Genomic DNA, 22,107 nt, shown 5'->3' with positions numbered 1-22,107 from the left:
AAAAGACAGATATCAGTCCCAAAAACAAAAAGGAAAAGACATATTTTACTCCATGTATTTGTCTTTTTGTATACATCACATATTAACATATATGTTTATAAAATTTTACACATGTATACTACAAATGTCTATGCGTATACTTTTTTCAGCTATTTTTGAAGTGTGAAAAAGTATTTCCGTTGAAAGAAAAATAAAGAGCTCTATGAAGCTCAGTTGCTGCTTGCACTTTTCGACCCTGAGTGAGGCATTTTTAGGTAAGTAGAGATTTCAGCTCATTAACATTATAATAAAAATTTATAATACCGCATATTTTTATTTCAGAATTTTGATTTGAATTTAGGATAATCCACAATTATTGTTATCAAAATTTACACGTTACATGAGAAATATCAAAACCGTACGTCTACACCTAAATACTTGGGCGCATACTAGTGAATTAAATTAATAACGGTCCAAAATTAATACAGGATATATAGTCTGCATGAATTTTCAGGTAAGCAAAGCGTTCAAATTTTAAAGCCATATATACAGTCTGTCTTGGTGCAAGTCTGAAATCATGGCGACAAGCTGTGTGTCAAATACGACAAAAGTAATCATTGGTGTTTCGAGGTGAGAGGCGGCACCATGACTTGTCTTTTGGAGTTGTTCTTCAAGGTGGAGCTTAGAGGGTGGCTGGAGCGGTGCAGCACGGTGGTGGGGGGAGGTCGAGGGAAGGGCGGAGAGTCAAGGTGGCGATAGTTGCTGGCCGCGGGGAAAGGTTGCGGGAAGGGAGGAGAGTCAAGGTGGCGATAGTCGCCGACCACAGAGGGTAGAGGCAGGCGGTTATGGCGGTGCTCTCCTAACCGTTTGATTTTGATTTGATGGCTAAAAATAGAAGTGACTGACATGAAAAAACTGACCACCGTCTTTCTTATAGGATTTTGAAAATGTTCACAAAACAAAAATGTTCATGAATTAAAAAAACACAAATTTGAAAATGTTTGTGAAATATAAAAAATGTTTGAGTTTTTTAAAAGTTCAGAAAAGTTAAAAAATGTTCATTTTAAAAATTGAAAAATGGTTGAAAAAGAACGTCGGCACATTAGTTTATGTTCTTTTACAATCTCAACTTTTATGTTGATTCATTGCTTGCAAATATCATGTCCAATCAGACTATACATTATTTTTTGTGACTAGCAAAGCTAGTAAAATTAACCACCCCATTGGTCTAAGTTGGGATTAAAGAGAAGTTTTTAGTTGTGTGTAGGCACCGATCATGGTTCATTAAAGAACTCCACAAATAGATTAGCTTCATGCTACAAACTCTTGCACTACAGGTTCCAATAGATATTCAGCCAATAGGCACAATACTAGCCGGGGATATCAAGAATTAGGCCCTAGGGAGTGCATGGACCTGGACCACCCCTCTGGTACTTCTTTGGCTCCTAATGATCTCCATGTCTTCAAGCTGTTGTATCTTTCTTTCACTTTTATGATTACTGATTTTTTTTCTCGGTGCATCAAAACACTAAAAACCGGCAACTAGAGTTAGCACTGGATTAATATGTTAGTCTAATATAAATAATAAGAGAATAGACCAAAACTATGTATAAATGATATGAATGTAGCATGAGCTTGCAAAAAATTATACGTCAGAGACGTACCAACGACAGCTGCGGGTGTCGCATCCCCTATGGGTGCGCTGTAGTCGGCTGCGTGAAACTCTTTGTCCATGTTTACGGTTATGATGGCGGCCACGTGATGACACCATATACTTCTTGGGGCGTCATTTGTGCGTGCAGATTACTTTGGTCACGCTTGTTCGTCTTTTTCCTTATACACGTCACCATGTTGACCACGTCCAATAGTGTATTTCTGATGTTGTCCATCATGTATTGTCTTCTTTCTTCTTTGATCATCTTGTACGAGGATTTTCATGCCACCTTATATCGTTCGGCTGTCTGTTACATGTGTCGTGAGCATAGATTGCGCTGGTTAAAAGAAGAAAGGGATTTTATTTAATTCTGAGAATGATGGTGAAATAACAAGCCAGGTTGAGGATACACAAAAACAAACTTAAAGAATGCTACGTCGAAGATACACAAGAACAAAGACAAACACTGAAGAAAAGGGATATAAACTTAGAATCCATCGTTTCATGATTTGTGGATGGATCTATTTGCCGAGTCGAAGTTTGGAAAGGAAGTGGGTGATGTTGGTGTCTGAGCTGCCATGAGCACTCATGGCCTTCTTGGCCTTGTGGCTCCAGCTTGCAGCATTCGTCCGGTATCCCTTGCCGTCGTCCATCACCTCCCTCACGCACCTGGTCAGCTCCTCCTTCGTCACCGCCCCTTTCACGCGCACACCGACGTGCCACACGTCCTCTATGTACTTGGCATTGGTCGGCTGGTCTGCCCACTGCGGCACCGTCACCATGGGCACGCCGATGCTGAGTGCTTCCATGGTGGAGTTCCACCCGCAGTGTGTCACGAAGCACCCCACGGCTGGGTGCGCCAGCACCTCCAGCTGCGGGCTCCATGTCACCAAGAGGCCACGTCCGTCGGCCTTATTATTAACCTTGTCGAGGAAGCCAGGCGGCAGCTTCCAGGCCTCGGACGCCCTCACCACCCACAGGAAGGGCGCGCCGCTGTCGTAGAGCCCCTCGGCGACCTCGGCCACCTGCGCCGGCTGGGGCGTGGCGAGGCTGCCGAAGGAGACGTACACCACGGAGCTCGCCGGCCTGCCGTCGAGCCAGGCCTTGCATTCGGCGGCCATCGGCGTGTGGATTTGGAAGCCGTAGGACGTGTCGTTGGCCACGCGGTTGTCGAGGTACGCCGACGGGACGCTGGGGCCGACCGTCATGGCGCCCCATCGCGACGCCAGGTACTCGGCTTCCTTGGGCTGCAGCTCGTCGAATGAGTTGATGAGGTTGTAGTCCGCCACCTCGAGCCCCCGGCACTGCTGCAGCAGCAGGTCTAGGTAAGCGGGGGCGGCCGTGTCCGTGAGGAAGGAAGGGAAGTCGGACGGCGAGAGCGGCGTCGGAATGCCGGGCATGGGCGCGTTGTCCTTGTCGACGGGGGCGCCCAGCAGGCCCGCCCACGCGTGGGCGCGCACCAGGTTCACCGCGCAGGCCTGCGTGAAGTAGGCCGCGCTCTTGGCGCCGTGCCGGCGTGCCACGCGCGGCGCGAAGAGCAGGAACGCGTTGTACACGAGCGCGTGCACCGGCCGGCCCTGCTCCGCCTCCGAGCGTAGGAGGTCGTCCAGCGAGGACGAGCCCGCGGAGTCGAGCCGCGCTAGGTAGCGCTAAACTGGAGATGGTTGTACACGAGCCGCTTGGCCAACTGGAGGAGCGGGTTGATGTGGCCTTGGGCTGGGTACGCGGCGAGGAGCACGTGGATGCTGTGTTCCGACTCTGCCATGGCCGATCGATGTTCCTGTGTTTTTTTGCTAGTGCTGCATGCAACGTGTGCTCGACATACATGAACATTGGATCAATTTATATACGAGTAGAAGATACGGCTTGAAGACTGGCCGTTAGAGCATCTCCAACAGGCGCCTAAAAAAAGCTCCGCGCATTAAATATTTATTTTTTTGCGCCCAAAAAGAGCTCCGCACACTAAATATTCATTTTTTTGGCGCCCAACAGCTCCAGCAGATGCTGTAGCGCTAAAACGTTTTGGGCGCGCGTTGAAAAACGCTATCGCGTGCAGCATATTTTGGGCTTCGGGTTGGGCGCGCTTCACAATTTGCACTGTCTTCTTTTTAGGCGCGCGTCTGCTAAAGCAATGTTGGTCCTGGCGCACTAAAAGTGCTAAAGCGGCGCGCTATAACTTTTATTGGGCGCCAGATTTTTGTGCGGCCGTTGGAGATGCTCTTATGGCAGGCATGAGATCCTGACCCTCCCGTCCCTCCCGTCCCTCGCGTCGCCCCTAGGGCGACTCGGGGGAGTCTAGGGTTTTCCCCCGCCGCCTCCCCCCCACCTCCCCCACCCCCTCGCCGCCACCGAAGACGAAGGAGGGAAAGCCCGCGCGGGCGCCGGGGAAGGTGGCGGCGGGGTCTTCGGCGCTTCTTCGCGGAGGCCATCGGATCCAGGGGCGGCGGTGAAAGTGCGTTATATCGACTAGAGGGGGGTGAATAGGCGATTTTTATGAAAGTCTTCAAAACATGGAAGTTTCGAAGACAAACGATAGAAATAAACCTATTACCATGCAGCGGAAGGTAGACTACACTAGGTAAACCATAGTCATGTATTCAATGAAGTGAAAGCACAATGACTAATAGCAGCTAGGTAGTGAGGATCAGGTAGGAAGATATTAAGAAGCCAAACAGATCACACAGTCACTCAGTGAAGACAAAAGATAGTGCAGACATACAATGACTTCACAAGGAGTAACAGTAAGTAAGAAGAAAGGAAGGATGAAACCAGTGACTCGTTGAAGACAATGATTTGTTGGACCAGTTCCAGTTGCTGTGACAACTGTACGTCTGGTTAGGGCGGCTAGGTATTTAAACCTAAGGACACACAGTCCCGGACACCCAGTCCTGAACACGCAGCTTAGGACACCCAGTCCTCACCGTATTCCCCTTGAGTTAAGGTCACACAGACCTCGCCAAATCACTCTGGTAAGTCTTCAAGGGAGACTCCCAAACCTTCACAGACTTCGTTCACCGGCGATCCACAATGTCTTTTGGATGCTCAGAACGCGACGCCTAACCGGCTGGAGGATGCACAGTCCTCAAGTGTAATAAGTCTTCAGATCACACAGACAAGAAGACTTAAGTGATGCCTAATTCTCTTTGGCTCTGGGTGGTTAGGGCTTTATCCTCGCAAGGAATTCTCTCTCAAGGCTTCGAAGGTGGGTTGTTCTCAAACGACAAAAGCCGTACTCTAAATCTGAGCAGCCAACCGTTTATGGTTGTAGGGGGTGGGCTATTTATAGCCATTAGGCAACCCGACCTGATTTGTCCGAAATGACCCTGGGTCACTAAGGAACTGACACGTGTTCCAACGGTCAGATTTCAAACTCACACGGCAACTTTACTTGGGCTACAAGCAAAGCTGACTTGTCCGACTCTGGACAAGATTCGCTCTCATAGTCTTCACTCGAAGACATAGGTTTTGTTTAAGCATCACTTCAGTCATTCTGACTGGTTCTCTTGGACCCCACTTAACAGTACGGTGGTTCCTATGACTCAACACAGAAGGGAAAAGAACTACGAAAGATCTAAGTCTTCGAGCTCCATAGGCTTCATGCGGTGTCTTCTCTTGTCATAGTCTTCAATGTGAATATCTTCATAAACCACCTTTGACATCAATGTCTTCATACATTTTTAGGGGTCATCTCTGTAGGAAAACCGAATCAATGAGGGACTTTTACCTGTGTTATCCTGCAATTCTCACAAACACATTAGTCCCTCAAGTAGGTTTGTCGTCAATACTCCAAAACCAACTAGGGGTGGCACTAGATGCACTTACAATCTCCCCCTTTTTGGTGATTGATGACAAACTAGTTGAAGTTTTCAACGGGGAATATAATATGTGAAATTGTAAAGGATAAGAAATTGTCTTCATAAGTTGCAATGGCTCCCCCTGAAGATGTGCATATAAGTAATTTGCTTTTGGAATGCAAATGCACATGGCAGGTTGTGCTTGTGGAGATCCACTTCAACGTATGATGACAATCCACTATGCATGTGAAGGTATGTTAAGATAATGACATGCATATGGAAAATGGACGTCTGCAGAATGATCTAAGTGCGGAATTTATCACTGCACATGCGGAATTTATCATCGCAACACAAGGTGGCAAATAAGTAGCAGACGAGCATCGAGTTTAAGTGTTACAACTCAAAGAACCAAATGTAGCAAAACGAGAGTTGTAAGCACGAAGCAAAATATAAAGCACCCGCCCATATGGACCCGTTTGAAGACTATCAAACTCATATGCTTCTCCCCCTTTTGTCAGTAAGGACCAAAAAGGTTTGAAAACATAGAGCATCTACTCGTTCCCATGAGGAGTAGGTGAAGCAGCAGGGTCGTTGGTGGTGTTTGGCGATGCAGACGAGCTTGGAGCAGAGTCGAAGCGTGCTGATGGAGGTGGCGGTGAAGTAGCATCGTCTTCATCCTCGATCACTCTGGCATTCACAGTTACAACAGAGGAAGAGAACTCAAAGTCTTCAAGGGATGGAGTTCGTCGCAGCACTGCCCTTCGAGGAGGTGTGGAGTCAAACTTGAATCGCTCAGTGAAGCCATCCTCTTGAAGATCATCTTCAGAACACATCAGCGTCAGCCCTTTACATGTGCGTCGAGAGGTTTCATGAGCAACAAAGGCGTTCTTGGTGGCAAGATTGCGAATGCGATTAACATCCACCGAGAGGCTTTGCATTTGATGCTTTAGCCAGTCATGATGCCTATCCTGTTTCTGATGAAGAGCCACCAGAAGCTCTCGATCATTGAGAACACGAGTGCGCTTCTTGGGTCGTTGGGCAATGGTGCTATCAGTGGCTTCTGTGAGAGCAGGATGCGGTGCACGTGTAATGCCAGCTAAAGGATACACACGAGTTACTGCTTCAACGCCTTCAACGTTCTGAGAAAAACTTTGATGCTCTGCATTCTGAAGACTTAGAGGTTCCTTGGCAGGCTCAGGATATATGGCTTCAATAGACATATCCACATCAGGCAAAAAGATCCGATGATTGCGAGCAGAAGGCTGATATGAGATAGCGGAGTGAAGTTTGATCAGCCGCATCACCCAAGGGGCATAGAACTTCAAACCAAACAGATTAGAGCCAGATGCAGCAAGTTGGCGAATAAAGAAATCCTGTGTATTGAAGCATTTTCCATGAAGAATATAGAAGACCAAAGTCTTCATTGCACCTTCCAGCTTGGCATGGGGAGAATGTCCTTTGATTGGCCAGAGAGTTCGCCTTATGATGTGATAAATGGTTCTTGGTAGATACTCAAGGTCTTCAACGAAGGACTCCGTGGGATAAGCAGCATCTTGGGGCAATGGCTTCATCATATTGAGCATCTGACTCATATTAGGTTCAGTCTTCTGAAAGATGCTCTCAACAGCTTCACTATGAAGCTGACAGCCATGCTCGTAGAGATCGCCAGGAGTGGGCAAACCAGTGAGCTCAATGATGTCAAAGGCTTTGGCTTCGTGATGAACGTTTCCTGTCATCCACTCCAGGACCCAAGTCTTCGGATCTCTGTTATACCCGCGGATGTGAAGTGTGGCATAGAATTGGAGTAGCAACTCTTCATTCCAATGCTCTTGGTCAGTGACGAACGGCAGCAGTCCAACCTCTTTGAAGCAATCCAGAGCTTCTTCCAGACAGGGCAGACCAGCTATTGCTTCAATGTCAAAGCGCTTGTGTGGGAAGATGCGACCTTGGTTGTAAAGAACGCATGAGTAATAGCTTCGTTGCGGATAGCTTCAGAACCGATCAGATGATATTCTTTCCCTTGAGTAGGGGTTCCTGGAGCTATTGAAGAATGTGTTGTCTGCTCTGAAGCCATTGATATTGAAGGAGCCAGGTGCTGATGCAGGACCTGGGAACCTGGGCAATCCTGGGATTGGCTTCTGTACCTGAGGCCTGTGCTCAACATGATAGTCGAACTGGGGACCGGCAGCAGACGCAGGAACAGAAGCAGTGGGATCAGTGGCTTGGCTGACTTCTGGTGCTTTTGGTGGTGAGGGCTCCACATTAGCTTCAGCCATGACAGCGTCAGTGGTTTCAGTGGTGTTGGTGGTGGCAGCCTCAAGATTTTCAACCTCCACTTGACGAGCTGGAGGGTCGGTCACAATCACGTTCTCCTCGAGAACCACTTCTTGGTGGGACAGGGGAGTAGCAACTTGTGGGACTTCTTCTTCAGCGGCTGATGCAGCCGGATTGTCTTCAGCAGTTTTATCTTCGGACGCAGATACTTGAGGCCTTGGACCTTTGCGAAGCCTGCGCAACGCGGGCGACGCCTGTGGAGTTGGTGTTGGCTGAGCCTCAAAGTCTTCTTCCTCTTGTGGGCGATCAGCCCATGAAGCATCCTGTGCAATTGGCGTCAGTGGACGACCAATGCTTATGTGTTTGCTGTGCGTTAGCACAGGCGATGATACCTGTTGGTGCTCTAGCTGAGGAAGGACTGCATCATCTTCAACATGGTCATGGTGACCAATGTCTTCAGCTTCATGAGCCTCTGTGAAAGCCGGCTCATGGACAGTCAGTTGACGGTCTTGTGGATCAGCGTCAGGGTGAACCATGGAAATGGGTTCAACAATCAAGGGCTTTGTGGGAGCAGCCCGTTCCTTCTTGGTTTTTCTTTTCTTCTTGGCGGGGGCAGTAGCAGAGGCTTCAGGATGTTTTCTCTTCCTTGCTTCAGCCTCAGCAGTCCTGGTCTTCTTCAGTTCTGAAGCGGTTGACCTGGCTTTTGGCTTCGGGCCAGTCATGCTAGTTGGGAAGACAAGGGGATCTGCTTCCTGCCTTGGTGCTTCGGGTTCAGCCATAGCGGGTTTCTTCTTCTTCTTGGCAGCCATCCTGGGGTCGATGCCAGGACGCCCAAGGGCCTTGCGCTTCTCAGCCTCATTGTAGGCTTGCACAGACCTATCAGCTAGGACCTTCATGCGCTCACGAGAACCCTGAGCTTCTGCACGTTTTTTTAGAAAGGCTTCCTTAAGCTCGTGCAGCATAATCTTAAAGTTCTTCACGTCTTGCACGCTGAGCTTGGCCATATGCTTCTTGAAATGAGATTTCTCAAAGTCAATCTTCTGCTTCAGTTCAACAATGCGCTGGGCGATGGCTAACTCTGAAGCAATGACGCCATGGAAGGCGACACTGAGGCCAATGGGTAGTTGGAGATCATCGAAGCTGATGTTTGGCGTGTCAAACCACTCATCAATGAAGTTGTGGATGATTGTTACATCAAAGAGCGGCAGATCATTGAAGATTTCTGCTTCTTCTTTGCTCTTGATGAGTTGCTCAAGAGCGTCATCTGCAAGCTCTTCATCACTTGATAGATCAATGGCATCATTGCGCAGAATGGCAGCAACAGTTAGCTCTTGGCCGGTGTGTGGCAGAGACATCTTGACCTTCTGAGGCTTGGAGATGCGTGACAAATCTTCAGACTGCACACTGTCTTCAGGAGGTGCAGTTGCCAGTGGCTTTGCCCGTGAGATTTTTGGTGAAGGGGCAGGCTTTGAAGCTTTAGGCTTCTTCAACTTCTTTGGCTTCGGCGCTGCAGGCGCTTCATCTGATTCAGCGTCAGCTGCAGGCTCATTCACGGCTGTCCCTTGAACCAAGATATGGGTGATGAGACCTTCAAGGTTGTAGAAAGAACCGACGACATTGGGTTCTGCATCTCGTGTGCCATCACCCTTGGATCAGAGGGACCAGGGTTGAAGTCTAATCCCAAAGACTTCTTGTTCTGCTTCGCTGAGTTCTTGGCAAACTGGAAGTTGCGCTTGAACAGATTGTCGTCACGACGCCATAGTAGTGACGATGGGTGTGCATCTGCAGGCTGCGGCCCACGGACCATGCAGGGATAGAAGCCTTGTTCAATGGCTTCTTCTCTGGACCTGGGTTGAAGATTCTTGTATAGGATGTATCCCCACGGTCTCTTGATGGCATTTTTCTCAGCATATTCCTGGGTCACAAACCGGTATTTGAACCATTGTTCTGCCCAATATCTTCGAATCCATTGGATCCAGATCTTGCGCTGATTATAATCCTCTTCAGGATCTGTCTTGTAAAGTTCTGAGAGGTCATCAGGCAGATCTCTTGATGTTCCGCCACGACGCTGTCTGCCACCCTTCCTTACTGATTTTTCTGAAGCCATGAACCTTAATCTGAAAGGCTTCAATACGTTCAAAGGCTTTAAAGGCTTTCGCTTGCTGGACAGACAGGAACTGGTTTCGGGAGAATTTATGTGAAACTGTAAGAATTCTGCAAATGAATGCAGACTATGAGAACCAAGGGATTCTCCCACGGACATGTACCTGTGACAGCATTAAGGCGCGAGGGAAGGGGAAGAGGTCATATGCATTCTCAGAAGATTTTGAAGATAAATCAGTTTACAAGACATTGACCTCATCGTGCGAAGACATTCACTCATAGATAAGGAGTTGGTTCCAGATTTGTACGAATCCAGAGATCAGTACAAGTGAGGAATATAACTACTTTGTGAAGCACAAGTAAATATACTAGACATGTTATGAGATCCGGTATGAAAGAGATCCAACTTGTGTGAATAGAAACTGCTTGTGGTAGAAAGTGACAAAGCCATAGGATCAAAGGGGGCCGTAAAAAGGATGTTTTATCTACCACATTAAGAACTGCTAGACGGAGTGGGAGAGGAGGCTGAGCAGTTCGATCTTCCGTGCCCTAACTTGGCGACGAAGGACACCTACGGCGACGGCGGAGAGGACGATGTCCGCGGTCGGCGTGAAGACGGCGTCGGAGAGGTTGCGGCAGCGAAGCGCTTCGTCGCCGGCGTCGTCGAGGGCTAGCAGTGGCGCTAGGGTTCGTGCGAGAGTGGAAGAAGAGATAATGACCGCTGTGAAGTGTGTATTTATAGGTACAGGGGCGGCACTGCATTATTACACAGGTGCCCCTGGCGATTCGCATCTGAAAAACATGTGGCCATCATGCATCATATTGGGGTTTGTTCCACGTCCCACGCACGCCTGGATTGTCGGGTGGTCGTTCCTACTTCTCCGGGTTTCATGTGGAGGAATAAGCATTGAAAACGGATTTAATGTTTGTCTCTGTATCTTCTGCTGACAAGGACGCAAAGAAGACATTCGACAGTTTCAATAGAATGCATATGATTTGGAGAGATAGAGTTTGAGATAGAAAGCACAAAGAGGTTAGGGTCCGATCACATTCACTAAGTTCAAAAGATTCAACAAGAAAACATAGCTATAAGTGAATGATGTAGATGACAGAACACTAGTATATATATATATATATATATATATATATATATATATATATATATATATAATCAACATAGTGAAGATAATCATAAAAACATGTTGAGATTGAAGCCAAACCAAATGTGAAGACATAGCAAGGTAACGCCATGAGTGAAACACTTCAAATAGAACATTTGGTGGTGACATTACCCACCGTATAGGAAGTATTAGACCCAGACACGGCGCACAATTATCGTGGCGCTCCGAAGTTAAATTCCACATTAATGTATTCACACTTAGAATGTATGTCTTTATTGATTGAAGATATACTTTACTTCGTGTGTTGCACATCTAAGTCATCAATATGCATAAGTGTTAGGATGTGTGCCTGATCACAGGACATTTGAGGATTCCAAGATATTTAGCTCACACCGTAACTTGCAAAATCTCTTCTCATCCAAGGGCTTGGTGAAGATATCTGTCAATTGCTCTTCAGTGTTGACGTGTATGATATCAATATCTTCCTTCACAACGTGATCTCTGAGAAAGTGATGACGAATTTCAATGTGCTTTGTCTTCGAGTGCTGAACTGGGTTGTTGGCAATCTTGATGGCGCTTTTGTTGTCGCAGTAGAGTGGCACTTGCTTCAGATGAATGCCATAGTCCTTGAGTGTTTGCTTCATCCACAGAAGCTGAGCGCAGCAAGATCCAGCAGCAATGTATTCAGATTCAGCAGTGGAGAGAGATACACAGTTCTGCTTCTTTGAAGACCAACATACAAGTGATCGTCCCAGAAAGTGACATGTGCCTGATGTAGACTTGCGATCAACTTTGTCACCAGCATAATCAGCATCCGAGAATCCAACCAGATCAAACTCTGAGCCCTTTGGATACCATGATCCTAGAGTTGGGGTGTGAGCCAAATATCGAAGAATTCGCTTCACAGCTAAGTGATGCGACTCCTTTGGTGCCGCTTGAAATCGAGCACACATGCAAACACTAAGCATAATATCTGGCCTAGATGCGCATAGATAAAGCAAAGAACCAATCATGGAGCGGTATACCTTTTGATTGAACTCTTTACCATTGTCGTCAGGACCCAGATAATGCTTAGCTGGCATTGGCGTCGTGAAGCCTTTGCAGTCTTGCATATCGAACTTCTTCAGGCAATCTTTGAGATACTTCTCTTGAGATATGAAGATGCCACTGCGTTGCTGTCGTATTTGAAGACCGAGGAAGAACTTCAGCTCTCCCATCATGGACATCTGATATTGCTCTTGCATCATATATCCAAACTCTTCACTGTACTTCTGATTGGTGCAGCCGAAGATAATGTCATCCACATATATTTGGCACACAAATAGTTCATCATCATATGTCTTCGTAAAGAGAGTGGGGTTGAGGGAACCAGGTATGAAGCTTTTGCTCTTCAGGAAGTATTTGAGTGTGTTATACCAGGCCCGAGGGGCTTGTTTGAGACCATATAGTGCCTTGTTGAGCTTGTATACCATGTCAGGATGTTTTGGATCTTCAAAGCCAGGCGGTTGTGCAACATACACTTTTTCTTCAATCTTGCCATTGAGAAAGGCGCTCTTCACATCCATTTAATATAGAAGTATATTGTGATGACTGGCATAGGCCAGCAGTATGCGTATGGCTTCAAGTCTAGCCACAGGAGCAAATGTTTCATCGAAGTCAATGCCTTCCACTTGAGTATATCCTTGAGCAACGAGACGAGCTTTGTTTCTGACAACTTGACCATGCTCATCTTGCTTGTTGCGGTATATCCATTTTGTGCCTATTATGTTGTGCTTCTGAGGATCAGGACGCTTAACCAGTTCCCATACATTATTCAGCTCAAACTGTTAAAGCTCTTCTTGCATAGCTTGAATCCATTCAGGTTCCATGAAGGCTTCTTCCACTTTCTTGGGTTCTGTTATTGAGACGAATGCGAAGTGTCCACAGAAATTTACCAGCTGAGTTGCCCTTGATCGAGTGAGCGGACCAGGTGCATTGATGCTGTCAATTATTCTCTCAATCTGCACTTCATTGGCAACACGAGGATGTACATGGCGAAGATTTTGCTCTTGCTGATCATTGTCGTTGTTAGAGGGATTGTCTTCAGGTTGAGCATTGTCTTCAGGTTGGTCTGGTGCGGAGATGATAAGTTCCTCTTCAGGATGAGCTTCAGAAGGTATGATTTCTCCAGTTCCCATTAGCTTGATTGATTCACTGGATGGAACTTCATCTAGCACATTTGGCAGATGCTCTCTTTGTGAACCGTTAGTCTCATCGAACCGCACATCCACTGCTTCAACCACTTTATAATGAAAAAGATTGAAGACTCTGTAGGAGTGCGAATCCTTTCCATATCCAAGCATAAAACCCTCATGTGCTTTTGATGCAAACTTTGAAGTGCGGTGTGGGTCCTTGATCCAGCACCTGACGCCAAATACTCTGAAGTAACTGACATTTGGCTTCTTGCCAGTGAGGAGCTCATAAGATGTCTTGTTCAGAAGCTTGTGAAGATAAACACGATTGATTGTATGGCATGCAGTATCAATGGCTTCAGGCCAGAATTTTCTTGGAGTCTTGTATTCATCTAGCATCGTTCTGGCCATCTCAATGAGTGTTCTGTTCTTGCGTTCGATGACGCCATTCTGCTGCGGCGTGTACGGGGCTGATAATTCATGTGTGATGCCCAAGGTATCAAGATATGTATCAAGGCTAGTGTTCTTGAATTCAGTGCCATTGTCACTTCTGATGTGTTTTATCTTGGCGCCATAGTTGTTCATTGCTCGATTGGCGAAGCGTCTGAAGACATCCTGCACTTCAGTCTTGTAAAGGATTACGTGCACCCAAGTATATCTAGAATAATCATCAATAATGACAAAGCCATAGAGACAAGCAGTAGTAGTAAGAGTTGAGTAATGAGTGGGACTGAAAAGATCCATGTGAAGCAGTTCGAAGGGTCGAGTAGTAGTCATGATTGTCTACGAGGGATGTTTGGCCCTCGTCATCTTTCCTGCTTCACAGGCACCGCATAAGTGATCTTTCTTGAACTTGACGCCCTCGATGCCTATGACATGCTTCTTCTTTGCAAGGGTGTGGAGGTTCCTCATGCCAGCATGCCCAAGCCTCTGATGTCAGAGCCAGCATTCTGAAGCTTTTGCTAGAAGACATACGGCAAGTTGTGGTCCTGCTGAGAAATCTACCACGTACAAATCATTTTTCCGATATCCTTCAAACACTAGAGACTTGTCAGATTCCATTAGAACAAGGCAACGATATTTTCCAAATATTACGATCATGTTCAAATCGCAAAGCATTGAGACATACATTAAGTTGAAGCCAAGGGATTCAACAAGCATGACTTTATCCATCTGTTGATCCTTTGATATTGCAACTCTACCTAGACCCAATACCTTGCTTTTACCAGTGTCAGCAAATGTGATGTGACTTTTGTCAGATGGACGTAAAGTTGAGTCCATGAGAAGACTTCGCTTGCCAGTCATGTGATTGGTACACCCACTATCAATAATCCATTCTGAAGCTGCTGGTGTCGTACCCTACAGTGCAGTTAGGGGCATAGGCTTCACGAAGAGAGTTATGAAGCAAAAGCATTTGATGAACCAGTGGATTATTAAAGCTTAGATCGAGATTAGGACTGATAGGGCAGGTAGCAAGCGACTCAGGAACAAAGTACATAATAAGACCATTTAGGCATTTGATCTTGCGCCCTACAAGCTGTTTAAGGTCCCCAGCAATAGCGTCAGACAATTTTGGTTTTTCTGCTGGAGACCTTTCCCTGCAAGAGAGAGTTAAGCCTTCTTAGCCACCCACATCATCAGGGGTGGCTTCGAAGCAATGAGTCTAAGTGCAGCATCTGAGAATTTTGGCTTTGAAGCCCTAGCAAAAAGTCTTGCAGGTGGACAATAGTACTCATAAGAATAAGCAGAATAGTTCTTGGTCTTATGAACATGGCGGTTCGATGAACCGCGCTCATATTCATAGGCCTGAGTATGGTTTCCCTACAAAACATTTGCGTTAGTGCGACTCAGGTGAGTCTTCTGTCTGTATGAAGCCTTTGGGCCGTATGAAGCCTGTGGTCTGGGGTTAGTCTTCTTCATCTGTGGTGTCATGACGACATTCACAGGAAGATTTTCCAAACACCTTTTGGGCACCCAGATCTTCTTCATAGGCGGTCCATTCCTGCAGTTAGTACCAATGTACCTGGCAAACACTTCACCATTCTGATTCTTAAACAGTTTATAGTTTGCATCAAAGGATTCATCAATGACAATGGGGTTAGCACAAGTGAAGCCAGATAGACTGGATAGATCTGCTGAAGGTTCCTTTGCAGCACCCATGTGGTTTTGGGATACTGCTCGGGTTTCCAGTAAGAGCCATCAGCATTCATTTTCCTTATGAACCCAACACCCTCTTTCCTCGGGTTTCGGTTCAGAATCTGCCTTTTGAGGACATCACATAGTGTCTGATGCCATTTAAGACTTTTGTACATCCCTGTTTCAAGCAATGTCTTCAACCTAGCATTCTCATCAGCAATAGCAGTGGTATCCTCAGCAGAGGGGTTAGTTAACACATCAACAGTTGAAGATATTGCAACAGTAGCAGCAGTAGAACATTCAGCAATAGAAGTAGCATTATCACGCTCAATGCATTTAAGACATGGTGGTTCAAATCCTTCCTGAGCGGAACTGATCTGTTCGGCGCGAAGTGACTCGTTTTCCTTTTGAAGATCTTCATGAGCCGCTCTCAATTTCTCAAGATCTTGCTTCCTTTGAAGATAATCATAGGAAAGCTTTTCATGAGTTGTTGAGAGCGTTTCATGACGACTTTCAAGTTCCTCATACTTAACGTGAAGATTTTTTATATCTTCAATCAAGGACTCAGATCGAGTCATTTTAGCGCCCAACAGATCATCGCTTTTGTCTAACAGTTTTTGAATATGTTCCATGGCTTTCTGTTGTTCAGTTGCAATTTTAGCAAGTGTTTTGTAACTGGGTCTTGAATCACAATCAGAGTCATCATCACTAGATGTTTGATAGTGAGTAGTGCGTGTGTTTACCTTGGCACCGCGTGCCATGAAGCAGTAGGTAGGAGCAAAGTAGTCCTTATCATTTGCATCAGTGTTGGTGGTGAAGTCATTGTCTTCAGTGTTGAAGATGGACTTGGCAACGTATGCTGTAGCCAGACTTGCAACGCCAGAATCGGACTCCTCCTCAGACTCCACCTCCGCCTCCTCAGAAGCGGACTCCTCCTCTGAATCCATTTCCTTGCCAACAAACGCACGTGCCTTGCCAGATGAGCTCTTCTTGTGTGATGAAGACTTTGAGGAAGACTTGGAAGAGGACTTTGAGTATTTCTTCTTCTTCTTGTCGTCAGAGTCATATTCCTTGCTCTTCTTCTTCTTCTTTCTGTTCTCATTGTCCCACTGCGGACACTCAGAGATGAAGTGGCCAGTTTTCTTATTGTAGTCATGAGCAGAAGCTTCATCATTCCTTGAGCTTGATCGTGAAGACTTTGTGAAGCCTTTCTTCTTGGTGAATCTTTGGAACTTCTTCACAAGCATAGCAAGTTCCTTTCCAATGTCTTCAGGATCATCAGAACTGCTGTCAGATTCTTCTTCAGATGAGGAGACAACTTTTGCCTTCAAGGCATGAATTCGCCCATAGTTTGGACCGTAGATATCTCTTTTCTCAGAAAGCTGAAACTCATGTGTGTTGAGCCTCTCAAATATGTCGGACGGATCGAGTGTCTTGAAATTAGGTCGTTCTTGAATCATCGGGGCTAGGGTGTCAAACGAACTGTCAAGTGATCTCAGTAGTGTCTTGACGACTTCATGCTTGGTGATCTCAGTGGCGCCGAGGGCTTGAAGCTCATTTGTGATGTCGGTGAGTCGGTCAAACGTGAGCTGGACATTCTCATTGTCATTTCGCTTGAAGCGGTTGAAGAGGTTGTGAAGGACACTGATTCTCTGATCTCTCTGGGTTGAGACGCCTTCGTTGACCTTGGAGAGCCAGTCCCAGACCAGCTTAGATGTTTCCAAAGCACTCACACGGCCATACTGTCCTTTGGTCAGATGACCACAGATGATATTCTTGGCAGTAGAGTCCAGTTGAACGAACTTCTTGACATCAGCAGCAGTGACACCTTCTCCAGCCTTGGGAACGCCGTTCTTGATGACATACCATAGGTCAACGTCAATGGCTTCAAGATGCATGCACATCTTATTCTTCCAGTAGGGATATTCAGTTCCATCGAAGACGGGACACGCATCGGAGACTTTAATTATCCCTGCAGTCGACATAGCTAAAACTCCAGGTGGTTAAACCGAATCACACAGAACAAGGGAGCACCTTGCTCTGATACCAATTGAAAGTGCGTTATATCGACTAGAGGGGGGTGAATAGGCGATTTTTATGAAAGTCTTCAAAACATGGAAGTTTCGAAGACAAACGATAGAAATAAACCTATTACCATGCAGCGGAAGGTAGACTACACTAGGTAAACCATAGTCATGTATTCAATAAAGTGAAAGCACAATGACTAATAGCAGCTAGGTAGTGAGGATCAGGTAGGAAGATATTAAGAAGCCAAACAGATCACACAGTCACTCAGTGAAGAGAAAAGATAATGCAGACATACAATGACTTCACAAGGAGTAACAGTAAGTAAGGAGAAAGGAAGGATGAAACCAGTGACTCGTTGAAGACATTGATTTGTTGGACCAGTTCCAGTTGCTGTGACAACTGTACGTCTGGTTAGGGCGGCTAGGTATTTAAACCTAAGGACACACAGTCCCGGACACCCAGTCCTGAACACGCAGCTTAGGACACCCAGTCCTCACCGTATTCCCCTTGAGCTAAGGTCACACAGACCTCGCCTAATCACTCTGGTAAGTCTTCAAGGGAGACTCCCAAACCTTCACAGACTTCGTTCATCGGCGATCCACAATGTCTTTTGGATGCTCAGAACGCGACGCCTAACCGGCTGGAGGATGCACGGTCCTCAAGTGTAATAAGTCTTCAGATCACACAGACAAGAAGACTTAAGTGATGCCTAATTCTCTTTGGCTCTGGGTGGTTAGGGCTTTATCCTCGCAAGGAATTCTCTCTCAAGGCTTCGAAGGTGGGTTGTTCTCAAACGACAAAAGCCGTACTCTAAATCTGAGCAGCCAACCGTTTATGGTTGTAGGGGGTGGGCTATTTATAGCCACTAGGCAACCCGACCTGATTTGTCCGAAATGACCCTGGGTCACTAAGGAACTGACACGTGTTCCAACGGTCAGATTTCAAACTCATACGACAACTTTACTTGGGCTACAAGCAAAGCTGACTTGTCCGACTCTGGACAAGATTCGCTCTCATAGTCTTCACTCGAAGACATAGGTTTTGTTTAAGCATCACTTCAGTCATTCTGACTGGTTCTCTTGGACCCCACTTAACAGTACGGTGGTTCCTATGACTCAACACAGAAGGAAAAGAACTACGAAAGATCTAAGTCTTCGAGCTCCATAGGCTTCATGCGGTGTCTTCTCTTGTCATAGTCTTCAATGTGAATATCTTCATAAACCACCTTTGACATCAATGTCTGCATACATTTTTAGGGGTCATCTCTGGTAGGAAAACCGAATCAATGAGGGACTTCTACCTATGTTATCCTGCAATTCTCACAAACACATTAGTCCCTCAACTAGGTTTGTCGTCAATACTCCAAAATCAACTAGGGGTGGCACTAGATGCACTTACAGGCGGCCCCTACTGGCGTCGCGTGCGGCGTACCTGAGGGTTTGGCCGTGAGGACGGCGAGCCGCAGGTGTGCCAGATCTGGAGGTACTGCCCCCCTTCCCTTCCATGCATCCCTTCACAGTCCCCGGTTCGGTTTGGATCTTGTCGGATCCAACTCTGGTGTGTTCTGGTGGAGCTGATCGGTGTCTGGGGAAAACCTTGGCCGCCTTGGCTGGCCGGCAGCGGCGACGCCGCTTTTTGGCGCCGCTTTCCTCCTTGGGGCGCTGCTAAGGGCACCATCTCTCCACTCCGACCCATGTCCGGGTGAAAGCCCAAGATCCGATGCGGACCGGGCGTCGGCGGCGCCCCGTGCACCGTAAGCTTCCTAGAGGCGACGCCAAGGACATTGGGATCGGATGGAAGGGTCTGCAGGTGAGGGGTGGGGGTGTGCTGCCTCCCTTTCGGTGGAGCGGTGTTTCGTTCTACATATTTTTGGCAGCGGCTCTTGGCGGCATGGAGCAGCGGAGGCTTGGCGTCAGATGTGTGGTGACGGACATGCGCAGGAGGTCGACACTGTCTGGCGTCGTGGTGGCGTCGGCGGCAGCGAGACCGGGCAAGGCCGATGCAACAGTACAACTCTGAAGATGGATATGTGGCAGGTGGCTGTGACGGCCTCATACCCGGCAGGCGTCCTGATTGAGTAGCACGCCGGATTGGTGGGTGCCCATACCTGGCAGGCGTCCTGCTTGGGACCTCAGGTCTTAGATGTTAGGTTTGGCTGCGAGGTCTGTTTGGTATTAGGCCCAGACCATCAGCGCCCCTTCATCAGTTAGATAGGAGTAGCGACAGAGGTTGCGAAGATGATGGCTTTGGTCTTACTGTTGTACGACTTTGTAAGGTCTTGTATTAATAATTAATAAATTGGCCGTATACATCGTCCAGATGCAGAGGCCGGGTGTATTCCTCCTTTTCTATAAAAAAAATGACATGCATGAGATGGAAGTGTGGAACGAGCAAGTAATCAGCCGAAAGTTTGACTGTTTTTTAGCATAAACTTGTCTTAGCATATCTCTTGCTATTCGGCATATGATCAGCCAACTGTACAGGAATCACACATGATCACACCGATTGTTGATTTCTTATGATTGCATCTTTATATCTTAATCGCCAAGTTGTGATTAATTTGTTTTTCTTAAAATGCAAGCATGCCACCTCAATGCAACGTACATGAAAATGGCTCATCTCAAAATGTAGCCATGCATCAACTTGCAACATGAATGAGAAGTTAGTTCTTGTCAAACCAATGGTGATATTACATACATTTTATTCACACACAAAAAGAAACAAATTACATACAGTCACAAATTATATACAACACCCCCTTGCAACCAATCCCAAATCATTGTGTGTCAAATACCACAAAAGTAATCATTGGTGTTTCGAGGTGAGAGGGTGCTAGATGCTTACGAGGGTGGTAGATGCTTTTACGCGTTGGTGCTTAATTTGCGCGTACGCTGTTGGTCGTTTGATCAGACCTCTGTTTACGACGTACGCCTCCGTCCATCTATCCTGTAACGTCCTCCCATTGCCAAACAAGTCGCTCATGGTCCACAGCCCCACTCATCACCCACAGTCCCACATGGAGAAGAGACACAGCGCAGCGACGGGGGCGCTGCAGCCCGCCCTAGCAAAGCTGGCCGCCCTGCTCGGCGACGAGTACAAGGGGGTGCGCGGCGAGGCCTTGTGCACATACAGCGACAAAGTGGCGAGGGCCGGCAATCATCTAAGAATATCAATACAATCCATCATCATTCATCAGTCCCCTTGCTGAAATCTCCAACATGCATAGGTTGCCAGGTTTTCCAACACACTTAGGAACAGTGTAAAATACGATGCAGCTGTGCGGCGAGCACTCAAATCTCTGGAGAAACGGGGGTGGTGCCAAGTCATCCCATGAAATGGTTACTTTTGACCCACCACGAACCAGAGCATTTTGTACCGAGGAGCCGTGAGCCACCACTTGTATAGTTCTCAAGCTTCCATGCCCTCCGATTAAAGAGCCCAGAGATTCCATGCTTGTCTCGACAACGTAGGAAGGTGCGGACGGAACAATGCTAACATGAAGATCCTGCAGGTAGTTCAGCTTGCCAAGGCTCCCCTTACTGACAGACTAATCAGAAAAGAGAGCGTCAGTGCCGGGCCAGAGTGCTAGCCCTGGGTGCTCCACCTAGCTGTTCATGGCCAAACAAACAGCTCCATATACGTATTAGCACTGGTTGCTCCACCTAGCTGTTGATGGCGAAACAACAGTTGGCCGTCCTCTCATCGGATCGTCGGTCGTCTCAAGTCCAAGTCGCATGCGCACACCGCACGCGGATGGATCCTTGCCTCTAGTATATATAGAGAGATAGAAATGGTCTTAGAGCAAGGTTGGTTTGGACTTGGGAGTTAGAAGCCGGGAGGGTGCCGTGGATCAGTGAGGTGGCAGGCTATGCCACGGATCAATGAGATGGCATGCTGTGCCACGGATCCGTGAGGTGGCGCACATTGGACAGCATGATACATTGTTGCCATTTTCAGGAAAGCTTTACAGCGACATGGAAAGAAGATGTCTTTGTTTCTTGAAAACTAACTTTACAAGTCAGCCAAGCCATTCTATTCCGCCTTCTTTGAGGATGTCAACAATCAATTGTTCTAGAGTATGTAATTTACTCCCTTCGTTTCAAAAAAGATGACTCAACTTTGTACTAACTTTAGTACAAAATTAAGTCATCTATTTTGGAACGGAGGAAGTATCTTTCTAATTTTCATTCAAGCCGTCTAAAGTCTGTAGTTTATGTTTCTAATCATCATGAAGCCGTCCTTATTTGATGTTCATTGCCATGGGCAGTTTCTTTTATCTTATTTCACAAGAATATACAAGTGCGTTTACAAGCAAACCAATGGATATGGTCGCACATCCATCCATAGGCAAACAAGGACAAATTGGTTGTGCATGTGATGAACAAGTTCTCCTCTTTTATTAGATCCTCAAAGAAGTAGACATACACATTCGGTTTGGTTGCATTTTTGAGCTACATGGCAAACAACTAATAATTCTCATCAACCTATACATATACATGCCATGCCAACAACGGGCAGACAACAACTCTCCAACAAGGCGAGAAACATTACAACACACTCATTGTGTTCTAGATAAGATTGCAGCAAAAGAAGATGATCCACACTTCACTCATGGGGGGCGGATTTTCCTCGACAACCCAGATAAGATTTAGATAGATCATCACACTGTGGACTTCAGCTCCAGATTTACATAGATCATCACACTATGGACTTCAGCTCCAGGTAGCCGGCCCTTGAGCATATCAAACCGCCCTTTCACTTGACTTCCAGGTTTTTAGATATGCTCTTGTTTCTTGTAATAATAATATGAAAAGAACCGGGTGAGTCAGGTTTCTCTAACAACACAG

At 46.7% G+C, this 22,107-nt stretch overlaps 1 protein-coding gene across 1 annotated transcript; it reads right to left on the bottom strand.

Annotated features, from left to right (window-relative positions):
- Positions 1-1,993: 1,993 nt before the first annotated feature.
- Positions 1,994-3,398, bottom strand: LOC119296853 (UDP-glucosyltransferase UGT13248-like). The gene is given in 2 exon segments (XM_037574894.1): positions 1,994-3,305; positions 3,308-3,398. Coding segments are annotated over 2 exon segments (1,242 nt in total). The 3' UTR covers positions 1,994-2,154.
- Between the last annotated feature and the right edge of the window lie 18,709 nt (positions 3,399-22,107).

This window comes from Triticum dicoccoides, chromosome 5A, assembly GCF_002162155.2.
Source record: "Triticum dicoccoides isolate Atlit2015 ecotype Zavitan chromosome 5A, WEW_v2.0, whole genome shotgun sequence".
NCBI lineage: Eukaryota > Viridiplantae > Streptophyta > Magnoliopsida > Poales > Poaceae > Triticum > Triticum dicoccoides.
Note: the sequence above shows the minus strand (reverse complement) of the source record. Positions and strands in the feature narration are given on the sequence as shown.